This window comes from Idiotropiscis lumnitzeri, chromosome 15 (genome assembly GCF_059441095.1).
Source record: "Idiotropiscis lumnitzeri isolate Australia: NSW breed Sydney's pygmy pipehorse chromosome 15, RoL_Ilum_1.0, whole genome shotgun sequence".
NCBI classification, from domain to species: domain Eukaryota; kingdom Metazoa; phylum Chordata; class Actinopteri; order Syngnathiformes; family Syngnathidae; genus Idiotropiscis; species Idiotropiscis lumnitzeri.
Genome location: NC_142405.1, coordinates 15,802,551 through 15,818,568, shown reverse-complemented (window position 1 = coordinate 15,818,568; position 16,018 = coordinate 15,802,551). Strand labels below are relative to the sequence as shown.

Below are 16,018 nucleotides of genomic sequence, written 5' to 3'. Positions count from 1 at the left end.
ACCATATGTCATATAAATTTAATATCTCCCCAATTGTCACATTGCATAGGTAATATGCTACAACGACATGGCTCCGGAGATAAGTAAAGTTGATGAAACTGCAAGGGAGATGGTGATAAAAGTAAGAAGTGAGTGAGTGCCAGTGTATGCATGTCTGTGTGTGTAAGCCACATATCATAAAAAGCTAAACTCAACTTTATCTATAGAGCACTTTAAAACAACCACTGCTCCATACAAAGTTTTGTAAATGGAGCAAAACTTGACGGCAAAGTACTGCAAATGAAAGAAACATTTAGAGCAAAAGAATTTCACATTTTCTGATTTTCTGCGGACAGAATTCCCAAAAAAGCAGAGAAGAAGAGACACAGCCTTGTTGATTAGATTTTTATTTTTCTGGCTAGACTTTTGTTTTTGAATTTTAAAACAAAGATGTGTGAAAGATAAATTTCAGTTATATTGGATTTTTAGAAAACTATTTGCCGTAGTAAAGTTGTTTGCTATCATTCAACCATAAGACATGCAGCTGAGCCTTGGAGCTCCTGCACTTTTTGTTACTTTTAAAACAAAGTTGTCTAATTACTAAGATCTAAAAAAGCTTCAACATGCTTAAAGGCATTTAAACTAAGTAAAGTTTTGGAGGGTTTTTTTTTCAAAATTTTAACACAATTTTATCTCCTCTTTCGACAAATTAACTCATTAAATACCAGCCATTTTCACTGGAGCAACCCGCTCAATCCCAGCGTTTTCCTGGGTTTTGACTAATATTGCAAGGCCCACAGAATATTGTATTCTAATGCTATATAGACATGGAGCACACCAAAAGAAAGATGAGACTCTCTTCTTTCAACAGAAAAAAAGTTTGTTTCTATCTTTTTCCATTCTTGAGCAATCGGCATTTGAAAATAGCTAAATTTCATGAAAACTCCAATCCCCTGGGGAAAAAACTGAGAAAATGAGCTTTTTGTAAACTGATGCATTTCGACCATAATTTGAACTTTGACACTATTATTTATGGCTTTTATGACACCTCCAACATCTAAATAATGCATGCCTTCTATAAAATAACAAAAAAAGCACAAAAAATGTGTTTTTGAAAACAAAATAAATTTGCACATAACACAAAACGACTGAACTGTTGAACTATGTACAAAAATTAAATACATCAGTGTCATACATACTTTTTTTTTGTGTGATATAAAATAAAACAGTTGCCTTGATGCAAAGGCACACAACATAGTTCACACCACATTCTTGTTTCACTCCGTTTGCCTTTGCGCAAACAGACCCGACACTTTCGTTGTGGTCTGGCTTTGCTGGTCCGTGGCAAATAGGCGAGCTTGTGTTTGTCCACTGGGGTTTGTGTGAAAATAATTGTCTGGGAAGTGATTGGTGGCATCCGCGATGTGCTGCAGAAGCTCATCCATGAGAAACAGCTGCAGGAAATCAGCTGGCTCCTCAGACTCCAAATGGGCAGCGGCATTCAGTGGTCCAGGGGTTGCTGTAAAGTCGATTTTCCTCCGTTGCCATCCAGTGTGACGCCATCCGGAACCACTGCTTCCTGATGCACAACCTGTAAATTACAGAAATATAAACAATTGGAAATATATATTTATTGCTGCATTTTATTGCTTGCGTGTGAAGTTTCATATTATAATTTACCTTTCTTTACACCAACAAGACGAGGAGGAACTTTCTTGCCGCGGGATGCACAATCTGTGAATTTTAGAAAGTATGCATGATTACCACACCATTCAGTATTGTTGTTTCCTCGTCGGGGAGGAGATACGCTCGCGTGTAACTGCACATTTACGCGACATTTCCTGCCCGCAAGATGCATGATATGTACAATAAAAGCATGAGGGCTAAAACCACATGTTCAATGGTAACTTGCGAGCGTTTACTTCCTCGTCGGCGAGGACTTACGCTCGCGTATAATTGTGCAATAGAGGCGGCCGGACGAGGAAGTCAGCGAGCAAGCTCGCGTCTAACTGCACATTTACGCGACATTTTCTGCCCGCAAGATGCATGATATGTAGAATAAAAGCATGAGGGCTAAAACCACATGTTCAATGGTAACTAGCGAGCGTTTACTTCCTCGTCGGCGAGGACTTACGCTCGCGTGTAATTGTGCAATAGAGGCGGCCGGACGAGGAAGTCAGCGAGCAAGCTCGCGTCTAACTGCACATTTACGCGACATTTTCTGCCCGCAAGATGCATGATATGTACAATAAAAGCATGAGGGCTAAAACCACATGTTCAATGGTAACTTGCGAGCGCTTACCTCCTCGTTCGGGGGGATCTGGTGAGGACTCTCGGCTGCTTTGGCTATTGTCCGAAGGCAGGCGATGCAGGCCGCAAGGCACGCGCAGCCTCTTTAGACGCCTGTTTGTTGTGACGACGACGAAGCGTCATCCTCTCAACCAAAGCGTCTCCATCGCCTTGATGCTTTTAGGAAGCTTTTTTTTACAAAAAAAGCATTCCTCGATCGTCATTTGCTTGGAGGATTTCATTGCTAACGCTACTAATGCGACTGCTGCTAGTGCTGCCGATGCTGCTGCTACCCACGCTGCTCTCCACACTTATAAGTCTACCCCAGGATCCCGCCCCCATTTGTACCTCTGGCGCAGATTCAAGGCGGATCTTTTGCACCTCTGCCCCCTGCTGGGTGATTTTTACATGATTCACAATGCGGACAAGGCTGATTCTCAGTCAGAGGTTGCATCAGACCCTTATGTACACTATGACGTAAAAAAGACAGGAAACGTACTTATACGTCTTTGGTAGAGGGCGCCATTGCATTAAAAGACGTCTTTGTACGTCTAAGGGAGTAAATGAGTTAATATCGTTACTGAAAAAAGCAAATTGTTCTATCACTACCCTCACAACAGCATAGTCCTCAATCTCATCCTTTGGCGAGTCTCTCACAGGAATCTATGGACATGAACCTCTTGCGCCTCTACCCATACGAATTATACATCGTAGTAATGTCCCCGACAGCTGCATGTTAACCTACTCGCAACCTAAGGAATACCGCACTAATAGGATTGAGACCATCTGGGCCCTTAAGTCGAATGTTGTTCAAGCTCACACCCTCAAATTCTTGGCTACTATTCCAGACCAGTCGCACTGGGGTAGTAACAGAATGGGGGTTCGGTGCAATCAGATGGCTCCCCCACCACACAGCACACCTCTCCAGTTGACCAACATGTCCTGCGTGAGTTTCACAGCAGCCCCTCTCCCCACTTTGTCATGCACTTGCCTTGAGTATGGGGTGCTTCATGAGCCGCTTCTCAGCTTTCACGTTGCTTCAACAGCCTGTCGGTTGTTGGTAAATTAAGCCGTATCACGACCATAGGACGCACCGTATTAAAGGGCGCAGCTATGTCAAGACATACCCTAGCACTAAAACATACCCGAGCATGCATCCTTGGGCGCAAAGCGGCGTTCGTCACTTGTCATTGACAGTCCCGTAGTCCCTCAGGTTCAAGGTCAGTTTTGCGACAACTCAACCAGCAGTGGGTCAGACTAGGGTTGGGCTGATAATTTGATATCGATATGTATTGCAATAGCCAGAAGATCAATAACAATAGAAAATTGTATCGATAAATTATCGATCTCCTAAAATGAAACAACAGAGAAGAATAATCATTTTAAGTAGAGGTGAAAGAAAATTCCAATTTTTAGATGCATCGCGATTCAGACATGGACCAACCACAATCAATTCACTAACATCCAGATTTCAATTAGTTGAATATGTTAAATAAAGTAATACATAATGTTCAAAATACCGTCATTTCCGGGACGCGCACACGCACTGAGGAAAACAAACATGGGTCACTGCCATCCACCTCGCCATGAGATTATTTAAAAGCAGATGCATGGAATCACTCGGGCTTCAACAATTTTGACAGTGGAAGAGGACTGGACAAGTGCCACGTTATATGTAAGCGGTGTTGCACTAAAATAAAATACTTTGATAACACAACAAACAAGAATAATAATGGAAGACGATTCCACCCTACGGAGTCTAGGAGACGGCTGGCTGTTGTCGCTGCCGCTACAAGTGGCGCTACCGATCAGAGAACAATCAAGAAAGCAAGACGAAAACCGCCGGCATTATTGGAAAAGGCGAAGTAAATTATGAAAGCCATCCCTGCAATTATTGCCAAGGTTTTGCGTCTGCATTCTGTCATGGAAAACAAAGAATTTCGAGCACTATTGCGGACATTGGAGCCCAGGTACACCATACAATTCCAACGCTATTTTACTGACACGGCAATGCCGACACTCACAACCAAATCAAAACAGAAGCCATGCCCGCGGCAAATGTCGGTCGCCACAGAAAATCACCGTCTAACTGCGCATTTCATCACCGCTGAGTGGAAGCTAAGGTCATATGTGCTCCAAACAAGAGCAATGAATGAAAGACACAAAGATGCTAATGTTATAAAATAATTGTATGTTTTGTCAAGCGGATTCTGAGCCAACCATTTAGTCTGAAGTCAAGTTGATAGTTTTAGAAGTAGGAGCCACATTTCTAGTGAGTTTTTAAATACAATTGAGCCATAGTTACAGAATTATACATTCAGGCAAATCAGGACAGCCTTTTTATGTTGTTGAAGATTAAATGTACTGGTGAGCTGCAGATAAAAGAGTATTTTATTTGTAACAAAGAGAAACTATTTCATGTTTACAAACATTTAAAATCAGCAAAGCACTTTTTCGAGCTGCTGGGACTGAAGTACACGCACATTTTTAATTCATTGGTAGTTTTTGTGTTCTTTTACCGGTATTGTGGTACTTCATGCAGATATACTATTGAAGTCAACATTGAGCTTTGACAACACTACCATGTAAATACAAAGTAATTCCAAGGAGGAGGGCAGGTTACTGACCGTTTGCTCGATGACTATGGGTATTAGAGGACTTCTCCGTGCAGGACTGCAGTGGATCGCTCTTCTGAATTTCAGTCCCTGTCCCACAGTTCGAAACACCCTCTAAAATACAAGAACCAAGCAAGACAGAAGAAATAAGAATATATTTTCAGAGGAAAATTTTGAAACAACCTGAACCACAGAATATTTGGCTCATTTTTTAATTCTGTATTCAATATTGTACTAATTATGCAATTGACTGGCAACATGTCAATAATCCCGACCTCTAGTAAAAAGGAAAATGGGATAGGCCAGTCCTTCTCAAATAGTGGGGCAGGGCCCCCTGGTGGGGGGCGCGGTACGATGCTGAGTGGGGCGCGTGTGACACTGGGGAACATGCTTTTCTTTCCGCCATACTACAATGAAGTGTAATTGCACATCTACTCCAGTAGCTGACAGTGGAGCTCTCATTGCCAATTGTGCACAGCGAGTATTAAATCTACGGTGTAGGTTTGTTTTGCAACAAAAATGCTATTATTTATAGTTGTGGGGGAGAATGGGTGGCAGTGGGGGGGGGGGGGGGGGCGCAAATTATTTTCTTCTTGCTCGAATATATATATTAGGGCTGCACGATATTGGAAAAAAAATTACATTGCAATTTTTGGGAGGTACATTGCGATATTGAAAAAAATTCACCAGATGATTCAAATAGCTCTGTTTGGGAAGACTTTGCTTTGTTTATTATACAGCTCTGTGATGGCCACTTGATAGAAATACATGCACCACGGCATTTTATACCTTTTGTCGAGTGTGCGTATAATTTTTTTCAACCTCTCTTTCGAGACAGCGTTAAGTTGCACTTTCACTTTCGCCCCATGAAAAGTTATTGCATTTGTGATTTGTTGATGCTGCTTGGACTTCTTATCATAAGGTGTTATAATAAAGGCGTCTGTCATTGTTTTTTGAGTAGATGGTTTTACATCGGGTCCCACTAATGAGTCTGAACTGGTTATAAAGGGGCTCGTTATAGCATTGAAATGGTCGGATGGGTTTGTTGTATTACCTCGTGTTGCAGCAACAACGGCGAGGCACTGTCAGCAGAGGGTTTTTTGTGTGTTGTATATTCCTTTTTATGGCCGAAATAATTCCATATTTTCGGATGTTGACTTACTTTTCTAAATCTACTGCCGCCATCGTCTCTTCCATGTCGCCTGTTAGTAGTGGCGGTGAGAATGGAGGGAGTGGGGGAGTGGCCAGTGACTGGCAGGAGGGAAGGGGTGATCAAAACAGGCTGTGTAGAGCATACAGTAGCTTGCTGTTTCTATGAAGCTAAACAAATTTTGCGTGCTCATATATATATATATATTCGGAATGTAAAGATTCATCAAAAATCGATTCAATATCGATATAAATCGCTCAAAATATGCATCGATATAAAAAGTATAAATAAAAGAATCGATTTGTAACGCCATATTAACCAAAGCCACTCTCTCATGTCTCTGCTGGGGGGAAAATTGCGCGCAATTACTTAATATGTTGTACACTTCACTTTCTTAGCAACACAGCAGTGATAGACGAGCATTTATAAAGGAAACATGTAGCGGCTGATGCCCGATTTAATTTACGACAAGGACTGTCGTGTCTGAAAGCTAACTGCAGTTAGCACGCACAGGCTACCGTGTGCGTCTGATGTCCTGTTGTGGTACACTAACATAAAATAGCGTCTACTGTGGATTGTGGCGGCATTAGTCAGCAAACACGCGTGTATTAAAAACCAAAACATGGTTTTTATATGCGCGTGATTGACATCAAAACAGCAAGAGCACAAGTGCTAACTTGCAATCAGGCACCGCGTGTTGCGTTTAGAATTCGGAAATTTGATCACCCAAAGTACAACATGACGCATTTGCTACAAGCCATTAACGGCAACACCCAAGAATAAAACATAACATACCAAGGTCGTTAAAATATACTAATTTACAGTGCTAAAAAATATTGAGAAAAATGGGTCATGCGTGTTGATTTGGTCGCAATTGTGTTTTGCTGAGCAACGTTATTTCCAAGTTTTATGATATACAGCACGCTCGAGATTTCTCTCTCTCTCTCCTTTTTTAGGAACATACCTTATTTTGAATGTGCAGTTGATATTCTACATTCTAGATAAAAAAATAGGTTAAATAAAAACTAAATTAAAAATCATTTCAATTGATCATTTTAGTTTTCTTTAGCATTGTGCATTTCCTCAATTTTATTCATATGATTTCAGTCACTTCTACATTAAAAAATGGATTGATGCTCAAAATAAGTGAAATATGTTTTCAAGCATTTCTCTTAGTATATATCTGTAGTTTCATAATAATAGTGCAATAATAGTGTGTAGTTTTTGGTTACATTCAAAATGCACTAAACATTTACACACTTGCACTAAACATTAATGCTTATTTTGTTTGTGGATCGCTGCAGCATCACACGAGCGCACTGAGACAAGCATGGCAGCAATTAAAAAAACAAATGAATAAAATATCAAATCTAAAATAAATAAAATATCGAATCTAAATCGGGAACTGAAAATTGAAAATCGAATTGGGGCTTGAGTGAATCGTTAAATCCCTACACACACACATGCGCACGCGCACACATACATACATACATTATATATATATATATATATATATATATATATATATTAGTGTTGTCAATTGATTTTTTTTAACTAATTGATCACAAAAAAATTCCATGATTAATCATGATTAATCACATTTTTCAACTATTTTTTGCAAAGCTTATAACAGATATATCTTGGAATTGATGCAAAATCATCAAATATGAAGTATATCTAATACAAAGACTGTTCTAATAGCTTTCTTGGATTCATGAATACGATCTAAATGGAGACATCTTTACAGATATTTACTTGAGTAAACTCTTAGAATTATCCATCCATCAATGGTACCGCTTCTCCTCAGTAGGGTCGTGGGAGGTGCTGAAGCCTATCCCAGCTGTCTTCTGGCACTTACACCCTGAACTGGTTTCCAGCCAATCGCATGGCACACAGAGACAAACAACCATCCATGCTCACACTCATATCTAGGGGTAATTTATAGTGTTCAATCAACCTGCCATGCATGTTTTTGGAATGTGGGAGGAAACCGGAGCACCCGGAGGAAACCCACGCAGGAAGGCCGGAGCCGGAATTGAACTCACGACCTCTGCACTGTGAGACCATCATGCTAACCAGTCGCCCACCTTGCCACCAAGTAAGAACAACTCTGACTGAAATAAACTACTTCGACATGGAGAATGGCAACTGAGAATGGTTTGAATTTCAGGTTAACCAATTAACTATTAAAATGGGGACAAAAATTGCTGAAGCAAGAACACAGAAACAAAAAGTAAGAAATAAGCTTACTCTGTGGAAAACCAAAGATCAATGAGGAAGACACTGAGTTGTTGCATTCTTTTCAAAATCAAATGGATGAAATGTATCTCGGAAATCCAAAGGGAGCCTTTGTAAAATCAAAGCTAAATGGATCAAACAAGGAGAGAAGAACTCGATCCTATTTCTACAATTTGCAGTCTCGAAAAAGAAGATAATCAAGAAAAAAGGTAACTAAATTGAGTAAGAATTAAGATAATACAATACAATAACACATTATTTATATAGTACATGATCTAACTCAAATACAGGAAGAAATGCAATTATTTCATAGTAATCTTTGAAAAGAAACATCTGAGAAAGATAAATTTGACACCTTTATGGACATTATAAAAATTAATGTAACTACATTGACAAATGTGGATAACGCATCACTTCAAAAGGACCAATAACATAACGTGAAATTGCACTAAAACAGATGAAGTCTAGTGAGTCCCCAGGCGTCAATGGGCTTAGCAATTTCTTTTGGCATGACCTAAACCAATTATTATTCAATGCATACATACATTGTATAATCAACGTGGAACTATTTCCCACAATGAAAACTGGCCTAAAAAACAAAATAAAAATCTCTTCCAGTTGCCAAATCGGAGACCAATAACTCTCCTTTGCAATGACTACAAATTGTTGGCCCTCGTGTATGCAAACCGAATTAAAAATATTTTACATAAACTTTACAACAACTTCATCAAAGGCAGGCACATACACAATAATGTTTGACTAATCTTAGACATGTTAGATCAGGAGTCTTCATCCTGTTCCTCCCTGATGCCACACACCTGATTTCAAATTTCCCCATTGTGGGACTAATAAAGGATATCTTTATCTTTTATCTTTATCTTTAAAAAAATCAAGATTATTATCTAGCTTCTGCAGACCTTGCTGATTATCTGATCATTTGAATCTGGTGTGTTGCATTAGGGAGCGATGGAAAACACGCAGGACACCGGCCCTCGAGGAACAGGATTGAGGACCCCTGTGTGAGACTATCACTCTGTCACTGACTCAAAAAGCCTAATTTTATTTATAGACTATTTCAAGGCGTTTGAGTCTATCGAGCACAATTTTTTTGAATGGAAAGTTTTTGGATTTGGAAAAAAAATATCAATAATAGGTATTTTTTTACAAGGAAATTTAGAGTTATGTTACATTGCACCCTGATCTCACCTCAAGAATTAATGTATCATGTGGTATTAGACAAGGATGTCCAATTTCGCCAAAAGTATTCATTCGATGCACACGGTTATTGGTCTATCTTATATTGGATAACCCTAATGTATAGAGAGAGCGTAAAAATATTTTGAGAATTTCAAATCAGTCAGTTTGATGATACAGTAATTCTTTTTAAAAGACAATCAAAAGACCCTTATATTATTTCCACATTCTCTCAGGCAACAGGACTTGGACTTTATATAAAAAATATGAATTAATTCCTTTGTTTGATTGTGCTGACAAGGACCTACAGTGTATTACTGTGAAGACAGAAGTTAGGCACTTGGGTGTAAACATTACCAGAGATGCAAAAACAAGAGAGTCTACTAGGGCTAGGCGATATGACCTCAAATCAACATCACGATAAATTGAGCAATTTTACCTTGATAGTGATAAATGCGCGATAAATTCCCCCCATGGACCAAAATCGAAATAAATGCAGGAAATGCATATTGACTGCTTTTTTATTGACCAACTGGTACACATTACTTTCAATGAAAAATCAAAGAACAAAAATATTTTTGTATAAACCTTCTAAATAGCTTGCTTGGCATGACTTGAACAATGTCACAAAGAACAGGAGAAAAGGGTTACCTCTAGAAAAACCTTTTCTATCTAATCAACATTGAGCTTTGACGTAGTGCAATTATCAATCGCAAGACAGTATGGTTTTGTATACCGTATTTTCCGGGCCATAGGGCGCTCTTTAAAGTCCCTAATCTTCCCCAAAACAAATGAAGCGCCTCGTAAAGCGACGCGCCCACTATATGGACAAAGCATCACTCGCGACCATCAACCCTTTTACTCATTGGGCTGTTCGGAGGGCATGTTAGCACACCCTGCTGGACAAAGTCTGAGTCATCTATGCTTCAAATTGACAGTGACTCATACATTATGTGACTATGGTGTTTGGGTGATGGTGTAGGAGAAAGCTGGACAAAAGGGCAGCTGTCCACAATGTTGTAGTCTGTCTTATCATTTATGTTATTGTAAGCAAGAAACGTCCCAGGTTTAGACAACAGACTGCAAAAAGCCCAAAGCACAACAGCACATCTCTCTAAACAGCCATGCACATCTCTCTAAACAGCCATGTGATTGGCTGAGTCTGAGTGGCTCCCAAGAAGCCATTGCTGTAATTGGCTAAGGCTGAGTGGCTCCCAAGAAGCCATTGCTATAATCTTTTTGTGTTATTTTTATTTCTTTTGGGTATATAGATGGCATGAGAGATACATGTTTTGTGTTAATCTTATTTCTTTGGTTCATTGTTTGCTTGTACGCTGAGGTTTTTTTTGGTTTTGATTTGAAACCGTAACTCTAAGGAGTGTGGTGACCAGTGAAGTCCCTCCCCTGACGTTGTCCAGTAGACTATTGCCAAGACACCTTTTATTGGTTAGAGTCATTGTTATTGGCAGTGATTCCTAATAGTTTCATGACATCTGTCATTGAAACAGGGTGATACCTCTGGCAACAATCCCTTAGGGGATTGAGTCCTGATGAGTTGGCATCAGCCGGCCGAGCCAGCGCGAGCAGCCGGCTGAGCTAGAGCGAGCAACCGGTCGAGCTAGCGCGCGCAACCGGTCGAGCTAGCGCCAGCAGCCGAGCCAGCGTCTTGAAGTGCGGCGCGCCCAGTATATGCATTAAATACGGAAATAGCACCCTCAACTGGTGTTGCGCCCTTTGATGCAGCGCCTCTTATGGCCGTAAAAATACGGTAGTTTTTCCTCTCTCCCCCAACCTTTGGCGTTTGAGTGATAGATGAATTAGCCAACCAGAATTGTCCATGCACTGGTCTTAATGGTGTTGGCTAACCAGTGTTGTTGTCTAACACACTTTAGTCTGCGCGGCGGTGCCTATAGTCAACACAGCCCGACAATAACACACTCCACGTGCACCTCGGGTTGTTCCTGTGATTACCGTGTACCAAAGTGGATGTAATAGAAGTAATTGCTACCGCTATAGAGGAGGAGAGGGAGAAGCGCGCGCTAAGGAAGGGCAGTCAGTCTATTATTTGGACGTACGGCAGATTAGACAAAAATGAACCGCAGCAAAAAAAAAAAAGCGTCAGATCCAGAGGCAACACGACCAACGTATTTCAACATTTAAATCACCACCACCGATTTGAGTATGAAGCCTCTCCAACAGGTTCAAAATAAACAGATGAAGGGGAGGCAACAACTAGCAGTCATTCCCGTGATAAGCTAACATAGCTAAGAGTAGCATTCACATTATGAAAAAATTTGCATTGGAAAACTATCTCGTATTTGTGCGTGCCAGACACAAGCTCCCTCTCAGAGCATCTATTCAGCACTAATGGCAACAATGTAACTTGTGATCGTGCATCTCATACCAGCAATGATGGATATGCTGCTTTTTCTATCCGTAAAAAAATAAGGGTTTTAATTTTTACACTTAATATTCAGATTTTTATAATCTTGCAGAAGCATTTTTTTTGGTCCTGTTCCTAAAATGTGTGCAATTCAGGATAGTTTAAGTAACTACTTTTTAAAAAGCCTGTAAGAGAAGAATTATCATAGTCATATTAGTACTTGATCCAGTTCATCTACTGTGAAAAGACAGCTATCCTTTAAAAATATTTAGACTTAAAAGTTTTGAACAGTTTAGACAAGAGAGAAGAATGTTTTGTCATGAGTATTTTTATTTGCAAGTTTTAAAGTTTTTTTTTACTTTGATAAATGCATAACCGTATGTGATCTTGACCTGTTTAAAACGTTTAAACTTGATACTTGAAAATTGTTTCATTAAGTTATTTATGGTTCGCATTGCCTTGTTTGATTTTAATGACGCTGCCAAAAAATAAAGAACAGACATGTTATTGTCTATTCTGTGGTATTATTCTGGATATGCAACATTAGTGTTTTCTCATCTGACCATACCATGAACCCAAATGTATTGTTTTTATTGGCAAGTTATTTGGTAAAGAATGCAGGTCAATGCTCACACCTAAGCATAATCGCCAGAAGAGAGTGCCTTGTACTTTTCATCAAATGGTGACATAAGTTATTTGTATTGTTATAATATTGATCAAATTACTTGTCTGAAACTAAACTGACTCACAGTTGTAGCATTTTAATGCATTTTAACATGTAAAATACAAAAACCTCAAATTGAATCGCAATCGCAATATTGGTCTGAAAAATCGCAATTAGTTTTTTTTTTTCAGCCCTACAAAGGAGGTTTAAAAACAATAGACTTTGAATCTGTGATTGTTTTTTTTGCAATTAACAGGATTTTCTAGGCAAACCAGATTCTTTATGGTTTCACATCCCCCAAAAATATTTTCAAACAAGTTTGGGGTTTTGAGTTACTTTTAAAATGTGATTTCGAAAAAGGCCTGCACGATATGCGGTTTGATCATCGCGATTGCGATGTGTGCATGTGCAATAGTCACATTGCAGGACGTGCGAGGTTTCTTTTTTTTTTTTTTAGAACACAGAAACTTTTGGTTTGTTTCATAAAAGCAGCATTCGACACTACGCTCTACATTGTTGAGACTACACAGACCGTCTTCCTCACGCCCCCTGCTAATTAGTCAACCCCCCCACCCCGAAATCCCCAGAGATCGTGTTACCAAGCATTGAACTAAATCACATTTATCTTAATGACAAAAAATGTAATAATAAAAATGTTTACCTTTTTTTTTTTTTTAAACTATTTTGTGGTTTTGAAACAAGTGCTAAAATGTATAACAATGAAAATTACAAAGGATTATTTGCATTTGGGTTTTTTGAAATGGCCAATGCCTCCAAAAATAAAAGAAATGAAATTTTAAATTCTATGTAGTTACTACCCAGTAACGACAATGTTGAGAAAGCGATTTGGGTTTGAGGTGGGGTCATGTGGCTTTTGTTCTCGAGAGGAGGAAACATTGGAACATCTTTTTTTTCTCCTGTAGATCTTTTTTTCCTCCTGTTACAAGACAAAGTCGTTTGGGAATTATGTTATTAGCTGGACGCAAACTAAAATGGATAAAGTACAACAACTAAATTTGGAACAAATTCTTCATGGTGCAGTCTAATTACCAATAAAAATACTTTTAAAGCTTTGCAATATTGCAATAATTATGGGTAAATTACACTTACAGAAATGTAAATGGCAAAATAGAACGCCCACCATTCCTTTATTTATTTAAAATGGAATTACTGTCAGATTTTGCTTCCTTGTCACTCTTGAAGGACTGGAAAATTGACCTCGAGAAGATATGTGAAGATTTATTAAAATATTTATTTTTGGAAGTATAATACATGAAGAACACTGATGGTTAATGGCTTATAATGACATTGAGACTGCCTTGCTGTTCTATTCTGTTCATATTTTCTTTGTTGTTGTTTTCTTGACTGGACTTCAACGAACTTTATGCACAAACACAAATGTTTTTCCCCAAGGAGAGTTTTGTATATTGTATTGCATTGAGAGTGTGGTGAGAATAAAGGTTATAGAAAAAAAATAATTTAAAAAAAATAGTACCGACACCGGAAACCTTTTAACTCTGAACTGTGAGGCCATCGTGCCGCCTGTTTATTAACTTGACTTTGACATTCATTTGCTAAGCATAGATGTATAATACGCCAGGGGTTCCGCTCAACTACAGGACTTGTCCAGTTATAATTTCCTGGGTGGTGTCGGGTACAAAAATCGCACAATAGCTTTAAGATGAGTCGAATGCCGTTCAAACTGTCGCTATGTTATGACATTTTAATGCCTTGGTTCTCATTTGAGCGTCCTTGGTTTTAAAATGTTTCGTCTTTGGAGAAACGTGGATCAACTGTACTTTCGAAACACAATGAACCATTAACTCGCGCCGAGTGATTAATATCGCGGTAGACAGGCATTAGCGAATACCTATGTTTATGTATTCATTTTGCATTGTAATGGTGAACAGCAGTACTAACCGTGAAAAGCACGCTCATAATTCCGGAAAATATGGACTCAACTCCAAATGCGGCCAGCAGTTACACGGCAGACACATATTCTTCTCTTTTTAAGACTGCTTCAACAGCCCTTTACGAGATTAACGCCCCCTCCTGGAGTGGAAATGGTATGTCAAAGCCAGCAAGACGAGACATTCTCCAACGGGTAGTGCGCGGCGTGACCGCGGCGACCTCGACGCTCACCGGGCACTCAGAAACCTAAGCTCCGGCGCACGCTTCAAACCCGGAAATAAACTTCCATCGGAACACTGTTCCGACGCTCGGTTCAGTCTGGAGAAAAACACGTGACCCGTGACGTCTTAAGCAATACGTTTCGTTTCATTCTCTATAAACCCTGTGACTGTCTCCCTCAGGGTGTGGGCGGCGTGCGGCAACCTCGACGCTCACAATACGGGTAACTCGATCAGCGTGAGTACTTCTCGGCAGCTTTTAGCTTTCAAATTAAGTGTTTTCAGCGAATGTTTGCATACTCCGATATACAAATATTTAAATGTATGGTTTTAAAGTAGAATTAACTCGAGTCACCTTTTTAATGGCAGCCAATGAGAGTCTTACAATGTAACCTAAAAATAAAATAAAAATACGATATCTCTATATTAGCCATGGACAAACTACGGCCCGGGGCCACATGCGGCCCGTTACACGTTTTAATCCGGCCCGCCGAACTTGATACAAATTCAATGACTAAACCTTGTTGATGTTTTATTTTCTAAATACTGTGTTTTTTCAAAGACAGATATATTGTTGTAATGCTTTTGTTCACTTTCAATTAAAATTAAATGTATTATATTTCTCAGATGAGGTGAGGTTACCAAAACACTCCATGCGTGCTCCTCGTCCGGCGCCTCTGTCAAATTTTAGAACCCATCATGGCCCGCCAATCAAAAAGTTTGCCCACCCCTGTTCTATATACATGTTTCAAAGATCAACAAGTAGACATGTATACGATCGTCCATTAAGGTTCAATAAACACATAAATGTATTTTCTTAAGGCCAGTGGTCTTACTTTGCATCATCTGTAAATCTACAATACATCAGTTGCTTGTGATTTGTGAAAAAGAAAGTTACTATATCTTAAGCATTCATCTTTTATTCTCCAATGTCTTGACCAACATTGGTGCATTTAAGTACAGCGACTGTTGTAAATCAGAGCGGAGCCACCGTACAGCAGTCGACTTTGCATGATAGATGGTGCAAAAATAAACATGACAAACAGTCATATAAAACACTTTATTGAACAGGCAAAACTACAAACACAGCCACACACAAACACTAAAGCATATTTAAAACATTTTCAGACTGCATTGCCTTCCGAAGTCTTTCAACCCGCTCTTTCAGCCTTTCTTTGAAGCTTACAATATACCTCTTTTAAACTTTTCAGCCAGCAGTACCAGTTCACAGTTCAGAGATAGACACAACACAAAATCTATTAATCATATACACACACACACATATACATATACGAGTTAACATAACTAAATATAATCTTTATATAAACTCTATTTTCCAGATAATCTTGCATTACAACGTGACTTACCTGTGACTCC

The 16,018-nt window shown here is 39.2% G+C and overlaps 1 protein-coding gene across 1 annotated transcript in view; it reads right to left on the bottom strand.

The window, feature by feature from the left end:
* The window catches only part of clpp (caseinolytic mitochondrial matrix peptidase proteolytic subunit), a 76,133-nt gene extending 61,394 nt beyond the window's left edge, over positions 1 to 14,739 (bottom strand). Inside the window, 2 exon segments of the mRNA XM_088317533.1 lie at positions 4,896 to 4,997; positions 14,433 to 14,739. Coding sequence (XP_088173659.1) covers positions 4,896 to 4,997; positions 14,433 to 14,450 — 120 coding nt within the window. The 5' untranslated portion in view covers positions 14,451 to 14,739.
* Between the last annotated feature and the right edge of the window lie 1,279 nt (positions 14,740 to 16,018).